Source organism: Trichechus manatus, unplaced genomic scaffold, assembly GCF_000243295.1.
Source record: "Trichechus manatus latirostris isolate Lorelei unplaced genomic scaffold, TriManLat1.0 scaffold00024, whole genome shotgun sequence".
Lineage (NCBI taxonomy): Eukaryota > Metazoa > Chordata > Mammalia > Sirenia > Trichechidae > Trichechus > Trichechus manatus.
Genome location: NW_004443960.1, coordinates 14,140,779 through 14,160,740, shown reverse-complemented (window position 1 = coordinate 14,160,740; position 19,962 = coordinate 14,140,779). Strand labels below are relative to the sequence as shown.

General features: G+C 40.3%; 1 protein-coding gene across 4 annotated transcripts in view; it reads left to right on the top strand.

Moving 5' to 3' along the window:
* The first annotated feature begins 12,842 nt into the window (after positions 1–12,842).
* Positions 12,843–19,962, top strand: part of PDXDC1 (pyridoxal dependent decarboxylase domain containing 1) — a 51,969-nt gene continuing 44,849 nt past the window's right edge. For 3 of the 4 annotated variants that reach the window (XR_002823572.1, XM_023728483.1, XM_004373275.3), the window contains exon 1: positions 12,843–13,106. Coding sequence is in view for 2 of the 4 variants with exons in the window: in XM_023728483.1 (XP_023584251.1) it covers positions 13,086–13,106 (21 nt within the window). In the remaining 2 variants the exon portion in view is untranslated. The other variant, XM_023728484.1, reaches the window with a different exon arrangement.

Below are 19,962 nucleotides of genomic sequence, written 5' to 3'. Positions count from 1 at the left end.
CCAATATATCTCCTGCCTTCTACCCTCTAGAGGTTGGGCCTCAATAAATATTGTCTCCCAGGCACTGTGCCAGAAGGGGGGGGGGGGTGTCAATGGGAACCCAAACACCGGAAACTTAGTTCTATTTGTTTTTCCCTGCCTTCTTTTTTTCTTCCTTTACAGTCACATCCAACCCCTTTCTCTGTCTCTCTCTTTCTTCCCTATTTAAAATTTTTTCATTTTTAACTTTTCATTTTGAAATAATTTCAGATTTACAAAGAAGTTGCAAAAACAGTACGAAAAGTTCCCAAATACCCTTCACTCAAGCTTCCCCAAATATTGACATCTTACATAATCATAGTATAATTACCAAAACCAGGAAATAAGCATTGATGCAATACTATTACGTAATCCACAGTTCAAATTATTGCCAGTTGTCCCACTAAAGTCCTTTTTCTGGTCTGGCATCCAATCCTGGATCATGAGGATTGCATTGAGTTGTATCTCCTTAGTCTCCTCCAATCTGGGACACTAGTCAGTTATTCTGTAGACTCCCTGAATTTGCCAACCTCATTCTCTTTAATTTTGGAGAATCTGTTTCTCTGCTCTCTGACTCTGTCTGCCCCAGTTGCTGTTTTCTATTCCTCTGCTCTCCTTATTCTTACTACCAGTCCCAAGTAAATCTGTCAGATTTCTTCCTGCTAGGCAGGCTCCTAGCTCACCAAAACATTTCTTTATTTGCTTATTAATTACATTCCTCTTGTATTAGTTTCCTATTGCTGCTGTAACAAATTACCACAAACTTCATGGCTTAAAACAACACAAATTTATTCTTCTACAGTTCTAGAAGTCAGAAGTCTAACACGGGCCCATAGGACTGAGTTCTTTTTTTTTTTTTAATTGTAATTTAGATGAAGGCTTACAGAGCAAATTAGTTTCTCATTAAACAATTAATACACTTATTGTTCTGTGACATTGGTTGCCAAGCCCATGACATGTCAACATTCTCCCCTTCTCAATCTTGGGTGCCCCATTACCAGCTTTCCTGTCCCCTCCTGCCTTCTCATACTTACCCTGAGCTGGTGTGCCCATTTAAAATCATTTTGCTTCGTGGGCCTGTCTAATCTTTGGCTGAAGGGTGACCCTCAGTAGTGACTTCAGTACTGAGTTAAAAGGGTGTCCCGGGGCCGTACTCTCAGGGTTTTTCCAGTCTGTCAGGCCAGTAAGCCTGGTCTTTTTTTGTGACTTATAATTTTGTTCTACATTTTTCTCAAGCTCTGTCCAGGACCCTCTTCTGTGATCCCTGTCAGAGCAGTCAGTGGTGGTAGCCAGGCACCATGTAGTTTCTGGTGGAGTCTGGGGTAGTTGTGGTCCATTAGTCGTTTGGCCTAATCTTTCCCTTGTGTCTTTGGTTTTCTTCTTTCTTCCTTGCTGGGTGGGACCAGTGTAGTGTCTTAGATGGCCGCTCACAAGCCTTTAATACCCCAGATGCTACTCACCAAAGTAGGATGTAGAACATTTTCTTTATAAACTATGTTATGCCAACTGAGCTAGATGTCCCCCCAAGACCAGGGTCCCCAGAGCCTTTGGCCCAGTAATTTGGTCCCTCAGGGAGTTTGGATGTGTCTGTGAAGCCTCCATGCCCTTGCCTTGGTCAAGTTGTGCTGATTTCCCCAGGATTGTGTACTGTCTTACCCTTCACCAAAGTTAAAACTTATCTATTGTCTAGTTAGTGTTTTTCTGTCCTTACCCCTCCCCTCCCTAGTAAGCATCAAAGATTGTTTCTTTCTGTGTGTAAACTTTTTCATGAATTTTTATAATATTAATCTCATACAGTATTTGTCCTTTTGTGATTGACTTATTTCACTCAACACAACGCCCTCCAGATTCATCCATGTTGTCAGATGCTTCTCAGATTCATCGTTGTTCTTTATTGTTGCACAGTATTCCATTATGTGTATGTACCATAGTTTGTTCATTCATTCATCTGTTGATGGGCACCTGGGTTGTTTCCATCTTTTTGCTATTGTGAACAATGCTGCAATGAACATGGGTGTGCATATGTGTACTTATGTGATGGCTTGTATTTCTCTAGGATATATCCCTAGGAGTGGGATTGCTGGATCATATGGTATTTCTATTTCTAGCTTTTTAAAGAAGTGCCATATCATTTTCTAAAATGGCTCTACCGTTTTGCACTCCCACCAGCAGTGCCTAAGAGTTCAAAGCTCCCCGCAGCCTCTCCAATATTTGTCATTTTCTGTTTTTTTGATTCATGCCAACAATGTCTGGGTGAGATGGTATCTCATTGTAGTTTTTATTTGCATTTCTCTAATGGCTAGTGATCTCGAGCATTTCCTCATGTGTCTGTTAGCTGGCTGAATGACTTCTTTGGTGAAGTGTCTGTTTTTATCCTTCACCCGTTTTTTAATTGGATTATTTGTCTTTTTGTTGTAGAGGTGTTGGATTTTCCTATAGATTTTAGAGATTAGACCTTTGTCGGATTTGTCATAGCCAAAACTTTTTTCCCAGTCTGTACGTTCTCTTTTTACTCTTTTAGTGAAGTATTTTGATGAGTGTAAGTGTTTAATTTTTAGAAGATCCCAGTTATCTAGCTTATCTTCTGGTGTTTGTGTATTGTAAGTTATGGTTTGTATCCTATTTATGCCGTGTATTAGAGCCTCTAACGTTGACTGTATTTTTAATTCTATGATCTTTATAGCTTTTGGTTTTAAATTTAGGTCTTTGATCCATTTTTGAATTAGTTTTTGTCTATAGTGTGTGGTATGGTCTTGTTTCTTTTTTTCACAGATGGACATCCAGTTTTACCAGCACCATTTGTTAAAAAGACTGTCTTCTCCCCATTTAATGGACTTCAGGCCTTTGTTGAAGATCAAGTAACCGTAGGGATATGTATTTACATTTGGGTTCTTGATTCTGTTCCATTGGTCAATGTGTCTGTCGTTGTACTAATACCAGGCTGTTTTGACTACCATAGCTGTACAGTAAGTTCTGAGATCAGGTAGTGCAAGTCCTCCTACTTTATTCTTTTTCTTCAATACTGCTTTACTTATCCAGGGCCTCTTTCCTTTCCGTATAAAGTTAATAATTACTTTTTCCATCTTGTTAAAGAATGCTGTTGGTGTTTGGATCGGGATTGCATTGTATTTGTAGATTGCTTTGGAAAGAATGGACATTTTCACAATGTTGAGTCTACCTATCCATGAGCATGGTATGCTTTTCTATTTATGTAGGTCTCATTTGGTTTCTTGCAGTAGTGTTTTGTAGTTTTCTTTATATAGGTCTTTTACATCCCTGGTTAGATTTTATTTTTTTAGGGGCTATTATAAATGGTATTGCTTTCCTGATTTCCTTTTCGTTGTTCTCTCTATTGATGCACAGGAATCCAATGGATCTTTGTATGTTTATCTTGTATCCTGCTACTCTGCTAAATCTTTCTCTTCATTCCAGTCGTTTTCTTGTGGAGTCCTTTGGGTTCTCTATGTATAGTATCATATTATCCACAAAGAGGGATAGTTTTACTTCTTCCTTACCAATTTGGGTGCCCTTTATTTCTTCTTCTTGCCTTATTGCTCTAGCTACGACTTCAGCACAATGTTAAATAGGAGTGGTGATAAAGGGCATCCTTGTCTTGTTCCTGTTCTCAGGGGAAATGTTTTCAGCCTCTCTCAGTTAAGAATGATGTTGCCTGTTGATTTTGTGTAGATGCCCTTCGTTATGTTGAGGAATTTCTCTTCTATGCCTATTTTATTGAGAGTTTTTATCAGGAATGGGTGTTGGATTTTATCTAATGCCTTTTTTGTGTCAGTTGAGATAATCATGTGATTTCTTTTCTTTTATTTATATGGTGGATTACATTGATTGATTTCCTAATGTTGAACCATCCTTGCATACCTGGTATGAATCCCAGTTGTTCGTGGTGTTTTTTTTTTTTTTTAATGGTTTCAAACAACAAACTTTTGGTTTTGTTAATTCTTTCTATTGTTTTTCTATTCTCTATTTCATTTATTTCTGCTCTGATCTTTATAATTTCCTTTCTTCTGGTGGCTGTGGGCTTCTTTTGCTGTTCTCTACTTGTTCGAGTTGTATAGCTAATGTTTTGACTTTTTCCTTTTCTTCTTTTTTGATGTGTGCATCTATTACTGTAAAGTAACCTCTGAGCACTGCCTGAGCTGTGTCCCAGAGATTTTGGTATGATGTGTTTTCGTTCTCATTTGATTCTAGGAATTTTTTTATTCCATCTTTGATTTCTTCTATTACCCAGTGGTTTTTAAGCAAGGTGTTATTCAGTTTACATATATTTGATTTTTTTGTCCTTGCTCTTCTTGTTATTAATTTGTACTTTTATGACATTGTGATTAGAGAAGATGCTTTGTATTATCTCAATGTTTTGGATTTCATTGAGGGTTGCTTTGTGGCCCAAGATGGGGTCTATTCTGAAAAACGTTCCACATGCATTGGAAAAGAGTATGTATTTTGCTGCTGTTGGGTGGAGTGTTCTATATATGTCTATGACGTCAGGTTGGTTGATTGTGGCCTTTAGATCTTCTGTATCTTTATTGAGTTTCTTTCTAGATGTTCTGTCCTATACAAAAAGTGGTGTGTTGAAGTGTCCTACTATTATTGTGGAACTGTCAGTTTCTCTTTTCAGTGCTGTTAGAATTTTTTTAATGTATTTTGGAGCCCTGTCACTGGGTGCGTAGATATTTATTATGTTTATGTCCTCATGGTGGATTGTCCCTTTAATCATTATATAATATCCTTCCTTGTCTTTTATGGTGGATTTTGTTTTGAAGTCTATTTTATGTGAGATTAGTATTGCCACTCCTGCTTTTTTTTTGGTTGCTGTTTGCTTGATATATTTTTTTCCATCCTTTTATTTTTAATACATTTATATCTTCATTTCTAAGGTGTGTCTCTTGTAGACAGCATATTGATGGGTCCTGTTTTTTATCCATTCTGTCACTCTCTGTCTCTTTATGGGTGCATTTAAGCTGTTTACATTCAGTGTGATTACTGATAGGTCTGTGAGTTTATTGCTGTCATTTTGTAGTGCTTTTTTTTTGGTGCTTGATCAAGTTCTTGATTCCTTCATTTGATGCTTTGGGTTCCAGGATTGATGTTTGTATCTGTTTTACTTAGTTTTTTAGGTCTTTGCTGCAGAGGGATGCACCGTGCTTCTGTCTATAGTGCCATGTTGGCTCTGCTGTTAGTACTGAGTTCTTAATTAAGATTCTAGGGGAGAATTCACTGCCTTGCCTCTTACAGCTTCTACACAGCTCATAGACCCATCCTCCATCTTCAAAGCCAGCAGCTTAGCATTTTCTGATCTCTATTTCGGTTGTCACATAGTTTTTCTGATTCTGACCCTCCTGCCTCCCTCTTCTAAGGACCATTTCGATTACATTAGGCCCACCCAGATAATTCAAGATACTATCCCCATCTCAAGATCCTTAATTTAAAAATTAAATCCCTTTGCCATGTAAGGTAACATATTCACAGGTTCCAGGAATTGGGATATGGACATCTTTGGGGGGGGGGTCAATATTCAATCTACTAAGCCCGTTTTATCTTGTCTTCTTTCTTTGCACTCCTGTGGGCCAATCTAACAGCATTTGATCATGTTAACTGAACTCAAACTACCCATTTCTCAACATACACAGACTAGGATGATCTATTTATCAGCCATTTGCTTATTCATTCATTCTATTGATAAATATTTATTAAGCACCAATACGTGCCAGACACTGAGCTGTGTGCTGTGGAAATTTGTAAGATTTGTATTTGAAATCCTCTTTTAAAAAAATATAATTCCTGCTTTAGAGGAAATTATTGCACCACTTTGAAACAAAATTTCCCTAATAATTCCTACACAATTCCCTTAACAAATTTGTTATAAAGAAAGAGACAGAGCAGCACTGCCCCTGAGAAGGGAAACTGGCAGCAGGAAAGTAGGGTAGGGGAGCGACTAGGATCTTCAGGTAATATACAGGATGCCCAGCTCACTGTGAATTTCAAAGAAAAAAATGAATAACTTTTTAGTATAAGTATGTCCTGTGTAATATTTGCAACATACTTATACCAAAAAGCAATTTGTTGCTCATCTAAACTTCAAAGTCAACTGGGCACCCTGTATCTGGTTTATTTATGTATTTTGCTAAATCTGGCAACCCTAAGAGGAATGAAACTAATGTTCATTGAGAATCTACCATGTGTGTCAGTTCTCTACTTCTTGATGTTGTTGTGGGCCATCGAGTCGATTCCAACTCATAGCGACCCTATAGGACAGAGTAGAACTGCCCCATAGAGCTTCCTAGACTATAATCTTTATGGGAGCAGATCACCAGGTCTTTCCCGTGCGGAGCCACCAGTGTGGGTTCAATCCACCAACCTTTCAGTTAGTAGCCAAGCACTTAACCATTGCTACCTGGGCTTCCTAGGTCTCTACTAGGTGTTCTAATACACTGACTCCTTTACTCCTCACGGAAACCCAGCGAGGCTGCTGATCATTAACAATCTGTAAATGTACCGTTGCTGTTAGGTGTCATCGAGTCCGTTCCGACTCATAGCAACCCTATGTACAACAGAAAGAAACACTGCCTGGTCCTGTGCCATCTTCATAATCATTGCTATGCTTGAGCCCGTTATCGCAGCCACTGTGTCAATCCATTTCGTTGAGGATCTCCCTCTCTCTCGCTGACCCTCTGCTAAGCATGACGTCCTTCTCCAGGGACTGGTACCTCCTGATAACATGTCCAAGTACGTGAGATGAAGTTTTGCCATCCTCACTTCTAAGGAGCATTCTGGTTTTACTTCTTCCAAGACGGATTTGTTTGTTCTTCTGTCAAGTGAATACATACTCATTTCTGTCAAGTCCATTCCGAATCATAGAGACCCCATAGGACAGAGAAGAACTGCATAGGGTTGCCAATGCTGTAAAACTTTATGAAAGCAGACTGCCACATCTTTCTCTTACGGAGTGGACTGTAGGTTCAAACTGTCGACCTTTTGGTTAGTGGCAGTGCACTTAACCACTGCACCACCAGGTCTCCTTCCAAAATCCATGGTGATCCTTTATCAAGCAGTTCAACATACTTAGTGGAAGCTGAGGGAATGAGAAAGGAATACTTTGAAGGCTTAGGCGATTTTGCCAAGTATTGCTGTATGCTTGTCTCTTCTTACAAGCAATACAAAATTCAGTAGCTAAAGACAATCAAATACAATATCAAATGCTAAAGAACTCACATGGCTTTCAAACAAGAGATGCTTTAAGATAAATTAATTCATTACACTGATGCTTCATGATCCATGGAAGCCATGATTCAGAGTCCTCTGGCAATAATGAGGCAACACAGGCATGTGGCAATGATGTCCCTGAACAGTGGGGCATGCCCGTAGAACAGAAATGCTGCATTCCAATGTAAAAGAAGTTGTGTTAAGAAATCTTTCAGCAGGGAGTAAGTACTGATGTGGGAACTGAGCTTCAATTTACAACTAAGGATCACATTAAAAATACATTAAGATGATTACCATGAAGCTTATTGTAATTGCTATTATTTCATCTTATCTAAATGGTTCGCGGCTTAATAAAGAACCACCAAGTGGGCGGCGGTGTCCAAAATCTTCTCACTTCTCTTGCGCGTTCTGTAATTCCCACTAACAAACAAAAGGCTGCTATGCCTGAAAGACTTCAAGACCATCAGGCCTGTTTTCCAATAAGCAGATGAAACAATCATCTAAGACCCACCTCTACAAAGGTAGCATTTAAGTTCCTTGTTCTCTCTTAAAGTAGCCCTGGTGGCGTAGTGGTTAAAGTGCTAGACCACTAACTGAAAGGTCAGCAGTTTGAACCCACCAATAACTCTCTGGAAGAAAGATGTGGCAGTCAGCTCCCATAAATATTTATAGCCTTGGAAGCCCTATGGGGCAGTTCTACTCTGTCCTATAGGGTCTCTATGAGTCGGAATTGACTTGACTTTAGCGGGTGTGGTTTATGGGCTTGGTGCCCCTTCAACATGCACCTCTGAGACATCAGTTGTCCTTGTTCGTGTGGGCACAGAGCAGGAAACTAAAGCAAGAACTGTCTTGCTCCTGGTCACTGGTAATGAGGTTAGAGGGAGGCTAGCAAGGAAATGTTATCTAATCCTCCCTCCCTCACGATTTCCTTACCCACCTACCCCTCATTCCAGACCTAAACCCTTCCTTCTTAATGGCAGCACCAGAATTTCTCCACCAGCAATCTGATTGGAAAGGGGTGCATTGCTCTGAAGCTGGGTTTTGCCCAGTAAGCACAGGTTTTTGCTTAGAATGTGGCCACAGATCTACAAAAATAGCTATACTTTATCCACAAGGTTTTCATTTTTCCATACGATTTTCTTTTAAAAAATTATTTTTATTTGAATGGTTTTGGGTTAAACGAACAAACCAAATAAACCCATTGCCATCGAGTCAATTTCGATTCATAGCGACCCTACAGGACAGAGTAGAATGGCTTTGGGTTGGTGGTTTTGAAATTATGAAGGTGGGGATAGGAGGTTAAAGCTCCTTGGCATCACCTCTGCTTACTCCCTATCTGAATGTGCATGTAGAGGGAAAGAGAGGGTGCTCTAGCTGGGGGAAGAAGGTAAGAAGGGGGAGTTAGGAGGAAGGAATCTAAGCCTGGCTGTCATCCAAGCCTTAATTTGTCCTGTTACCAGAAATGAGATTAAGCCATTGTCATAAAATCATTGCATTTCTCCTGTGATGTGGAAAAACCATGCCTCAGAATTCTGTCTCTATGACCTAGGCAACCTTTACCCTTGACATTGATACAAATTTATGTGAAAGGTGCTTAGATCAGTATGATCATTTTCAGACCATTTTAATATCAGCTGGTGCTAAAACAAAGTGCTGAGTCTAAAACTATCTCTCTTCAATCTTATTTGAAAGTTTGGGATACTTCCCCATCCTTCTCCCCTATCTCAAATATTAAAATGTGGCAACAGATTTCTTAACAGGAATGGTGGAAATTATAGATCCCACCTGCAACTTGGTATTTTGAAATTGTGCCATTTGGAAGAAATGTTTGAGGTAGAGTGTTTCTCTACTTTAGGTCCAGGACTCTGTTTTAACTGGCTTTATTTTAAGTAACTGTTTTATCTATAATTGGTGTGGGATAATAGTCAACTTAATTTATTTCATTAATATTCCATTGTTAAGCTTTGTGAAAAGAAATAACTTTGCAAATCCTCTTAAATTATATAAAAGGGGCTAAAATAAAAAATCTGAGATTATGAAAAACCCAACATTAGAGGTAACTTTAAAGACGTTTTGGAGCCCTGGTGGTGCAGTGGTTAAGAGCTCAGGCTGCTGACCAAAAGATCAGCCGCTCAAATTCACCAGCCACAGGATTCGATGGCAACGGGTTTACGGGTTGCAGATGTTTACCTAATGCATATCCAAATATGCAAATGAATTAAGAATTTCTACATAAAATGTGAATTAATCACAGAGACAGGGTTTTTCCCCCCAATTATGCTTTTTTTGAATCTTTGAAACTTCAGTTACGACAGAAAACATATAACTACTAATTTGTGGAAAAAATAACTGATTAGTGGAATAACAGTTTAGAGACGATTTTAGTCTGATCTATCAGTCTGATCCAATGAGGAAAGAAAAATCACACTGTAATTTGAACAAGGAAAGTTTAATATAGGGAATTACGAACTTAACAGGGGGTTGGAGTAATAAGGGATTGGCTAGTAAGAAGAGAACTCTAAATAGAGTATTGAAACAGCAGACATAAGGAACAGCCACGACCCCTTAGGACTGAGATAGAATACCCAAGAAAGAGTCCCCACCCCTAGGGCTGAGATCCCATCCTTGCTGGAAGCCCACAGCCCTCACTCATTTAATGGCAGAGGAGTCACTGTGCCAGGAGAAATTGCAGGATATCTGCCCTCTAGGGTAAGCTGCTCATGAGTCTCCCCCTGGAGGTGGTACTCTGCTACAAAACCACCTGAAGGGGTAGTGGGAGAAGCTGCTGAACGATGTGTGCTGTAGGAGCTTCCCAAACCAAAAACCAAATCCATTGCCATTGAGTCGATTCTGACTCATAGTGACCCTAAGGACAGAGTAGAACTGCCTCATAGGGTTTCCAAGGAGCAGCTGGTGTTTCGAACTGCCAACCTTTTGGTTAGAAGCTGAACTCAACCACTGCACCATGAAGCTGTAGGAGCTTAGTATCAGTGAAACTGCTTGCAGGAGACAGGAAGCAAAATTCTTTCCTCTTGCAATGTCTCTCTAGTGCCCTCTACTGACAAAACTTAACATGGTGCCAGCTGGCAAAGGAAACATTTAAAGGGCCCAGATCAGTTTTCACAGAGCAGGCAAAGACTATGCATTTGGAACTGGGAGACAATATGTCAATAACTGGCACAAGTCCTATCGAATGCTCTTTTTTTTTTTTTTCCTGATTCTAAAACATGTATGAGAAACAAAAAAGTAGAATTAAGTGAAGATGACATTTCTAGAGATAACCACTGTTACCATGTTTGGAGAATTTTTATAGTCCTTCATATATTTTTATATATAAATTTATTCATATTTCTATATAAATTTATATACAAAGTCCTTTTATATATTTTATATAAATATATATATATTCCTTTTTTAAAAAAATAAAGGCTCATATTATGAATGCATGATTCCTTACTTGTTCCAACTCAACCTTTTTGAGTTGACAACATATCATCTGTCCATGTCAATATCAACATCAATATTTTTAAAGGTTGTGTCTTAATCAATTTTATGGCAGTACCATAAATTTAACCAATTACCTATCATATAGTTGGATATATAGGTTTTGGGGTTTTTTTAGTTTTCACCATTATAAACAAAGTTGCTATGGACATTGAGTTAAATCTTTAACTTAATTATGTCTTCTGCATATACATATATGGAGAAAGAGAAAAAATAAAGTAAGTGTAGTAAAATGTTAACACAGGGAATCTGAGTGAAGAGTCCGAGAGAATTCTTCATATTATTTACGCAACTTTCCTACAAGTATGAAATTATGTCACAGTTACTTGGAAATGGCTTTTAAAAAATTACTAGTTTTTAACGAGACTCATGATGAAGTGTTTAGGAGTAAAAGGTACTGACGTCTGCAACTTTGAAATGCATCAAAACATAAGATGGACTGGTAGATGTATACATACGTGGTAAAGCAACAATGCTAGTGGCCGTGGAGTAGTGGCATGGATTCCTACTCATGGAGAGCTGATTGTGTCAGAGTAGAACTGTGCTTCATAGGGTTTTCGAGACTATGACCTTTTGGAAACTGTAACCAGGCTTGCCTTTCGCCTTGCCTCTAGTCAGAATGGACTCCAGCATCTAACAACAACTGCGTGGATTTGAACCGCCAACTTTTCAGCTAAACCGTTTGGGTCATCCAGGAATGCTAATTGTAGAATCTAGACAGTGAATACCTGGGTGTTCACTGTATAATCCTGTCAATTTTTCTACATGCTAGAAAACTTTCATGACATGTTGGAAAAAATTACTTGTTTTGCTCAAAACCCAAATCACTGTGGTCGAGTTGATTCCAACTCATAGCGACCCTATAGGACAGAGTAGAACTGCCTCATGGGGTTCCCAAACCTGTAAGTCTTTATAGAAGCTGACTGCCACATCTTTCCCCCACGCGCGGCTGGTGGGTTGGAACTGCCAACCTTTTGGTTAGCAGCGACCGCTATAACCACTGCACCACCAAGGCTCCTTCTGTTTTGTGCAAGCAGAAGTATATTCAGTTTTTAGTTCCAAGGAGATATATATCAAACATTCCTCTATTTGCAGAACTCTTTGGAAATCAGAACAGTCCCCACAGTACACTCTGAACCAGCACACAAGGTTTCGTTGGTAGAAAATAATTCTATTAACATAGTCCGGCAATTTACAAAATACAAGTTAGATAGCTCAAAATATTTTGTTACTACACTGAAAACCTGACCCAGCCATTTACACAGATTTGGGAAGAGGTGTGTATAAAGGGAATGGTTTTGTGGTTTTAACGTCATGAATCTTCTTCTAGCGGTGAAGTGTGTTACTGACCATAATCGTGGTAGATTCGTTTATTTCAGTTTCTCTCATTAGAATCTGAGAAATACAATAAGCAAGTTTACGCTCTCTCCCATTCCTTAGAAACACAGTACGATTAGACAGCAGGGCTGGAAGCAGATATGGAGGCAGTATAGTGTAGTGTATAGGCACTGGAGTTAGGGTGGCTGGATCTGAACCCTACCTAGATCAACACTGTGAAATGGAGATAATGATTTCTACAACATAGGGCTGCTATAAGATAAAGTGGTTATATATTATTATTATTGCTACTATTACCCATCATCTCAGTCATAACTGTGGCTTGACATGAAGCAGGCTGGACCAGTTGTTTCAGTCTGTTCCGTCTAGAATTCTGAGGTAGAGTCTGAAACTAATACTTCAGCTCCGATAGGCGCCTCTTCAGAGCAGCGGTCATTCGGGAGTTCAACCCCTGAAACCCCTAACTCGGATCACCTAGGAAACTGCCAGCCCTGCGCATGCGCAAGAATGCACGCTCGCCCCGCCCCTCTATGGTGATGGCCTGTTCCATTCCTGAGGGATGATGACGGTGGGGTTTCTTGGAAGCCTTGGCCCAGAAGCGCAGGTGCGTCGCTAGAATTGGAAGCTTTTCACTCCATGAATGGTAATTTTTGATTATTTTACTTACATATTGATTGCTGTGACAGGTCTCTGAAAAAAGTGAGTTTGGAACGGTATACTATCCATCCTCCCCCTCTCACCTGGGAAAGTTAGGGCTGGCCGGCGTGACGACCAGGTGCGGAAGCCTAGAGGGCCCCGCCCACCCCGTCGGGGCCCCGCCTTCCCTCACTCCGCAGGTTGCCCACCCAGCAGCGCCGTCAGGCGGCTCCTCCTCCTCTGCTCCCCGCCGTCCGCGGGCGCGGGGGGACGTCAGCGCTGCCAGCGTGGAAACCACGGCTGGGCACGGGAGGCGGAAGTAGCGCCCGGGACCGCCGGGCCACCATCGGGCTCTGCTGGTCGTCTTCGCCATGGACACGTCACTGGAGAAGGTCTGTACCGCTGAGGTGGGCGGCGCTGCGGCCTAGGGCCCCCTCCTCCCGTGCGACTGTTTCTCCGTCGCGAGCTGCCATTGTGACCCAGGGAGGGAGCCGGGGGCTAACGGGCCCTGCTGAGGCGGCCTGGCCGCTAGGACGTCTACCCGACGCTCGCGGCCAGGGCCTGGTCCCGTCATGGGGCTCGGTTTCTCTCAGGTCCCCGTGGACCAAGAGGGGCCGGGCCGGCTTCAGCCTGGAGCCCAGTCCGGGCGCCGCGGGGCCGACCGTGGGCCCTGCCAGCATTCAGTGAGGGGCCGACCTGAGCTTGCCTCACCTTTTGGGATGACAGGAGCTAACAGTTCGCGGGCTCACAAGCGCGTGGAAAGAAGCCCTCATTTGTTTCCGAGCCAACTGTAAACCTGTAGGTTTTCTGTGGTCTCCAGGTTAGGAATAAAAATGTTAAAGCAGTGGTTTTCCAACTTTAGCATGCGTAGGAATCACCTGGGACCCTTTGTAACCTTTGTAAAAATTCTGTTTTTCAGCCCTTGGGTCGGAACCTCTGGGGGGCGGGACCAGGATCTGCATGTTTAACAAGTTCTCTACGTGATTCTGTTGCTGTAGCTTCTGACCACCAGTTAAGAACCTTTCTAGAATTCAGAAAGGGTGGGTATTCTTCAGACAATGAATTTAGTTTTGAGGGTCGCTGCTGCCTCACAACTTCCTAGCTCCCCCATTCCAGTGGGGAGGAGAGACTTTTGTGTCAATCCAGAATCCTCTGTAGCAGCGCCTTCTTCCAGTTTCCCCTTGAGGAACAGCATCTTGATATACCTGGTTGACTGCTCGGGCATGTGAAATGGATTCTGTTTGTCCTGGGTTTAGGGTTTATAAATGAGACCCAGTGGTTGAATTTTTTCACTGATTCCTACCTTCAGTAATTGACGGTCTGCCCTTGCTTTAAAGTCTTTCTCCCTGTTAAAGCTTGGGAGTCTACTTGTCCAGTTTGATCCAGACCCAATTTTTCATACATATGGAATTCGGGGCAATGCTAGGGTTCTAAGTTTGCTTCATTTTAATTTTAAACTGGCAGAAATAACATTTTGTCATTTTTCAGTGCAGTGGATTTGTTCTCTTGTCAGTGGAGAGTTGAAGGGAGTAATTGTGCAAATCAAGCCAGATGGCTGTCTTCATGTGCACGCAATGGTATATCCTCCCCCTTAGTGGTTTAGCATAAGTTGAGTGGAAAGCAAGCAAGATAAGAAAAGGGTAATATGATTTTCTTGAGCTGTCTCAGTGGTGACTTACATGTCTTGTTTCTGGCTAGGAATAGTCTGTCCAGGCTTTTGATTACTGCTTTGTGTTTCAGTTTATATCAGAGGTTCTCAGCCAGGGGCAGTTTTGTCCCCCAAGTGACATTTGGCATGTCTGGAATCATTTTTGATTGTCACAACTCAGGTGTGGGGTTGTGCTGCTGGCATCTAGTGGGTAGAGGCCAGTGATTCTGCTCAGCATCCTACAATGCACAGGGTAGCCCCCTACAGACAGAGAAATATTTGCCTCAAAATGTCAATAGTGCTGAGATCGAGAAGCCCTGGTCTAGATTATGTTTGTAACACTTGTAATTGAATACAAAATGATGCTAAAAATGTCCTTTCAGTGTTGTTGTCTTTCCAGTTTCGTAAGAAAGTGGGATGGGCTTTGTGTCATTCCAATTAGAAACCTAAAGACCTGGGATGATCTTTCCTCCAAGAATAGTTCTTTATAGACAAATCTGCAAAACAGAGTGGGTTGAAATTCTGCTTTAAGCATTACTTTTCTGGCATTTGATTAGTAGATTACAGTTGTTGCTCCCTAAATGTTAATTGATGATGAAAAATCTTAAACTCTTCGAATGAAGGTTTGAAGACGTACTGAAACTCTGGCATGCTTAAAGGCTGGAGCAGTCACACAAATTGCAGTGATCTTTTAGGAATTCAAAACGTGTGGGCCACAGTCTCTGCCTGAGGTCAGTGTGAAAATTCTGAATGTTAACTTTTTCAGAACTAGGACTGTGTCTTATTTTTCTATTAGAGAGCCTTGCAATGTAACGAACAATTTCTGTTGCTGCTAAGTGGGCAGAAAAAAAAAAATGCATTGCCATAATATGAATGTTGAGGACTTTGTGTTCTGAAAAGTAGTTTGAATCAAAGTAAAACGCTGAATTGTATCCATTATTCCTGTTTCCTGGAGAAACTGTTCTGAGTTAAATTCTACATTGCTAATACAAGTTTGAGAGCTGTTTGAGCAGTTCTGAATGGTCCCATTTAAACTGATTCTTGCATAATTTATACTGGTTACAGAAACTACAGTGTTATTTGATACTCAGCCTCTAAAATTTCAAGTAATGTCTCTCACTCTAAAATGTAGTGTGCTATTATTTAATGTCGGTACATTTCCTTTGGTCCAAATATAATTCTGTACCTTCACTTTTTCTTCAAGGTAACATGTAGAAGTGCAATGACAGAGTCATTTTCTCATCTTGATTTGCTTTTTTTTTTCCCTCACATACAGTATCAGTTTTCTTATATCTAAAATTAGTGACATCTCAAGAAATCACAAAGGTTAATTGCGGGGGCAAGAAATTCAAACTAGGAGATTAGGAGGCTCAGACCTCAATACTGTACGTCCAGCTCATAAGTAACAAGGCCCTGTAGATGTTTGGGCAGTTGGATAAATCATTCACATAGTCCCACAGTACTTATGTTAATATTCAAGTAAAAATGCCACAAGAAGTATTTACTGTAATGCTAACAATCTTAAGTTATTCAACACAGACATACACTTTTTAGTAAAAACCCGCTGCTTTAAACTTGTGGAACAGCCCCGACCTTTTCCTTTTGCTTGGGAAATCTCATTCTTTCTGGGTATTATGTTTTGGCAAGGTGTACTGCAATTTGTTTTGCATTTACTTTTAACTCCATACTTGAGTAAACTTGGAGCTGAGTTTCTCAACCTCGGTCCTACTGGCATTTTGAGAGTCAATAATTGTTTGTTGTAGGAGCTAATAATTCTTTGTCCTGTGCATGTTAGGGTGTTTAGCAGCATCCCCATCTTCTAGATACCAGTAGAACCCCCTTCTCCCCAGTTGTGACAACCAAAAATGGCTCCAGGCATTGCCAAAGGTCCCCTGTGGTAAAATCTTCCCTGGTTGTTAAAAACCCTTAACTTAGAAAATCTAGACTTGCCATGTCCAATATGGTAGCCACTAGCCACATTTGGCTATTTAAATTTAAATTTAGATTAATTAAAATAAAAGATTCAGTTCTACAGTCTCACTAGCCACATTTCAAGTGTTCAAACAGCCATATGTGGCCTGTGGCTGCCATATTGGACAGCACAGATACAGAACAATTCTATCACCACAGAAAGTTCTATTGAACAGCACTGTGGAGCTGAGCCAATTTAACTTATTTGTTGTTAGATAGATGTCTAATTCTTGCTTTAAAAGAGACAACTTTGGCCCTGTTTCCCAACTTAAAGAATTACATCTCAGCATATTTTTAGGTCTTGTTCTCATCCAGAGCTAAGGCTTTTGTTCCCCTTTGGGCCTGATTTTGGAAAATTCTTTTATTACCTTCCTGTTATGCTCAAAGTTGATAAAGAACAGTAGGCGCAGCACTAGTAGAACATTCCTAATCATTTCTTACTTATAGGGCCTGCCAGAATTTCTGTTCCTGCTCTTCACTTCAGAAGTGAAAAGAACCTCTCTGTTAGCCAACCTTGGAATGACCCATTTCCGTGTATGTCTTTATAGATCCTACTCTTTTATGTAGAGTGGGAGGACTTCTGTGAGGAGATGATAGGCTATAATTTTAGTGTTCATTTAAAGCAGATCCCTACATCATCGTCATAAGAGGGTTTTGCATACAGGTGTGTAGTGGCGATGGTGGTCAATGATTATTGAATGCAGGGTGTCAAGAAAAACTGATGGGAGTTAGCCATGGTACAAAGTTCCTGATCCTAAAAGTTTATGGCCTCACTGATTTTTGATTTACTAAAGGTTGCAGAGGTAGTCAGTAGCAGAGCTATTGGTGGTCCCTAGTCCTGTGTTTGTTCTACCATGTATAGGATTATGAGTTGTAGGTAGGTGTAGCTTGTGCTTAATGGCATCTGTTTTCTTCTAAAGCAGAAGTCTGTTTTGGTTTCTAGTTTCTGTTAGTTGAAGGCCAATATAGTCAAAGCCCAGTGCTGGTGCTAAAGGAGACACAAGGTGAATAAGACATTATCCTCCAGAGCTTACAAAGTAGTAAGGGGCCTACATTTTTAGACAAACCCTGGCACAGCAAGGATGGTAAAAAGTATCACAGGAATTAAGAAACAAGTGGAGAGTGAAGGGAGTGAGTGACCAGGAATGGTTTTTGTGGAAGAGATTCTCTTTTTAGGATAGAATATTTAGTTCAGAATTAATGCCTTTTTAGAGTTTTTTAAAATGTCAATATAATGTAGGTTTTTTACTTTATAATGTAATTATGCTTCACATTATTGCTGGTAGAACACAAATCAAGGGAAAGGAAAGGCGTTTCACCTTTTGAAGTTAAATCAGAAATAAAAAAGAACCACTGCTTCCAGTCACCTTGAAAATGTCCAAAAATTCTCTTCAGAATTTCTCCAGAAATTTACCTAGCTTAAGTTAAATCTGTTCTCTTCAAGCAACATTCAAGGGCCATAAAATATTTCAAATTTAAATTTTGTTTAGTTATTGATATGTTGCAATACTTTTTTGCTTTGTTGCAAATGTTAAGTGTTCAGCAACCTTAAGGTTAAATAGTCCTTGAGAACTAGCCTTGAGCCCTGTCCACCTTTTATTTCTGTGAAAAATGCATTCTAAGTTTCAATGGCCTGACAAGAAGAAAACTTTTCTAGCAGAGGAGTAAACTTTTCTAGCATAACCTTTTTCCTATGTGTAGAAAAGCAGAAACAGCAGAATAAAGGCTTTGCTTTAGAAGTGCGATTCAGTGACTTTGGACATATAGCTGCAATGAACCGTTCAGCAGCCTCCTGAGGCTGCATTTTACTTACAAGGCTAGAGGATGTATTAGGTGGACCTATATCAAGTTGCTGTTTTTGTGAATTAAAAACGGTCGAATATAGACAATTTCACATGCTTCAACCTTAAAGGTCTGAAGAGACACAGGGGCTTCAGGAATTAATGGTTTCCTTTTCCCTAAATAGTAATTCTTTTTAAGATAAGGCAGGCAACGTTAATTAATCCTGCATAATTCTAATCCAGATTTGGAAATAGTAATATTAACGAGGATTATAAATAGCCTTATCTTTCTGATCTGATCCCCCATTAACAAGTCCTAGGAAACACTATTGCTAATAAGCTTATCTCAGTGAAGGAGTTGGTGTTTCCATTGACAGTAGCATACTTCCCTTTAAGCATTTTTTTGTTGTTGTCCCAGACTAGGTGGAGTCCAGGTAAGCTAGTAAACTGTTTTAGAAATTGAGCTTGCCTGTTGTGTGGTATTTCTCCATCTGTGTTTTTATTTGGAAGCATTTACACATGATACAATGTCTAAGTGAATTGATTCCCCAGCAGTAGTGTTCTCTAGGAATACATTTTTTGAAACTTAAGGTAAGTGATTTAGATGCTCTTTTTTTCCCCTCAGCATTCTTCTGTGACTGAGGTCTAATTGGGTGTTACTAACTTTGCTACCTCCTTGTATCTACCAGATTTTTACCACTCTGTTGTATATTCTCTTGCGTTTCTCTTTTCCACCTCTCCTCATGAGGAATTTGTAAGGTTAAACACTAATAGTTACACTTCATACATTACTTTATATCCTTTTTCAACAAGGAGTATTATGATGCTTGTCCTTGTTAGGTGGCGTTGAGTTGGCTCTGACTCGTAACCACCCTATTCTACGTACAACAGAAAGAAACACTGCTAGGTCCTGCGCCATCCTCACAATTGTTGCTATTATTGTTGCAGCCACTGTGTCATTCCGTCTCGTTGAGGATCTTCCTCTTTTTCGCTGACCGTCTGCTTTACCAAGCATGATGTCCTTCTCCAGGGACTGGTCTCTCCTGATGACATGTCCGAAGTACGCTAGATGCGGTCTCGACATCCTCCCTTCTAAGAAACTTTCTGGCTGTACTTTCTCCAAGACACATTTTTCATTCTTCTGGCAGTCCGTGGTATATTCACTATTCTTCACCAATGCTGTAATTCAAAGGCATCAATTCTTCTTCACTTTTGCATGCATATGAGGCGATTGAAAATACCATGGCTTGGGCCAGGTGCACCTTAGCCCTTCAAGTGACATCTTTGCTTTCTTTAACATTTTAAAGAGCTCTTTTGCAGCAGATTTGCCCAATGCAGTTCTTCGTTTGATTTCTTTACCGCTGCTTCTGTGGGCGTTGATTGTGGATCCAAGTAAAATGACGTCCTTGACAACTTCAGTCTTTTCTCTGTTTATTATGATGTTGCTTATTGGTCCAGTTGTGAGGATTTTTGTTTTCTTTGTGTTGAGGTATAATCCATACTGAAGGCTGTAGTCTTTGATCTTCATCAGTAAGTGCTTCGGGTCCTCTTCGCCTTCAGCAAGCAAGGTTGTGTCATCTGCATATTGCAGGTTGTTAATGAGTCTTCCTCCAATCCTGATACCGCGTTCTTCTTCATATAGTCCAGCTTCTTGTATTATTTGCTCAGCATGCAGATTGCATAAGTATGGTGAAAGAATATACCCCTGATGTGTACCTTTCCTGATTTTAAACCACACAGTGTCCCCTTATGATACTTAATGAGCCAGTAATTACAGTATGTCTTCATGTTCTCACAGAGACACTCAAGCATAAGGTCCTTGGTAGTTAAAAATAAGATTTTCAAAAG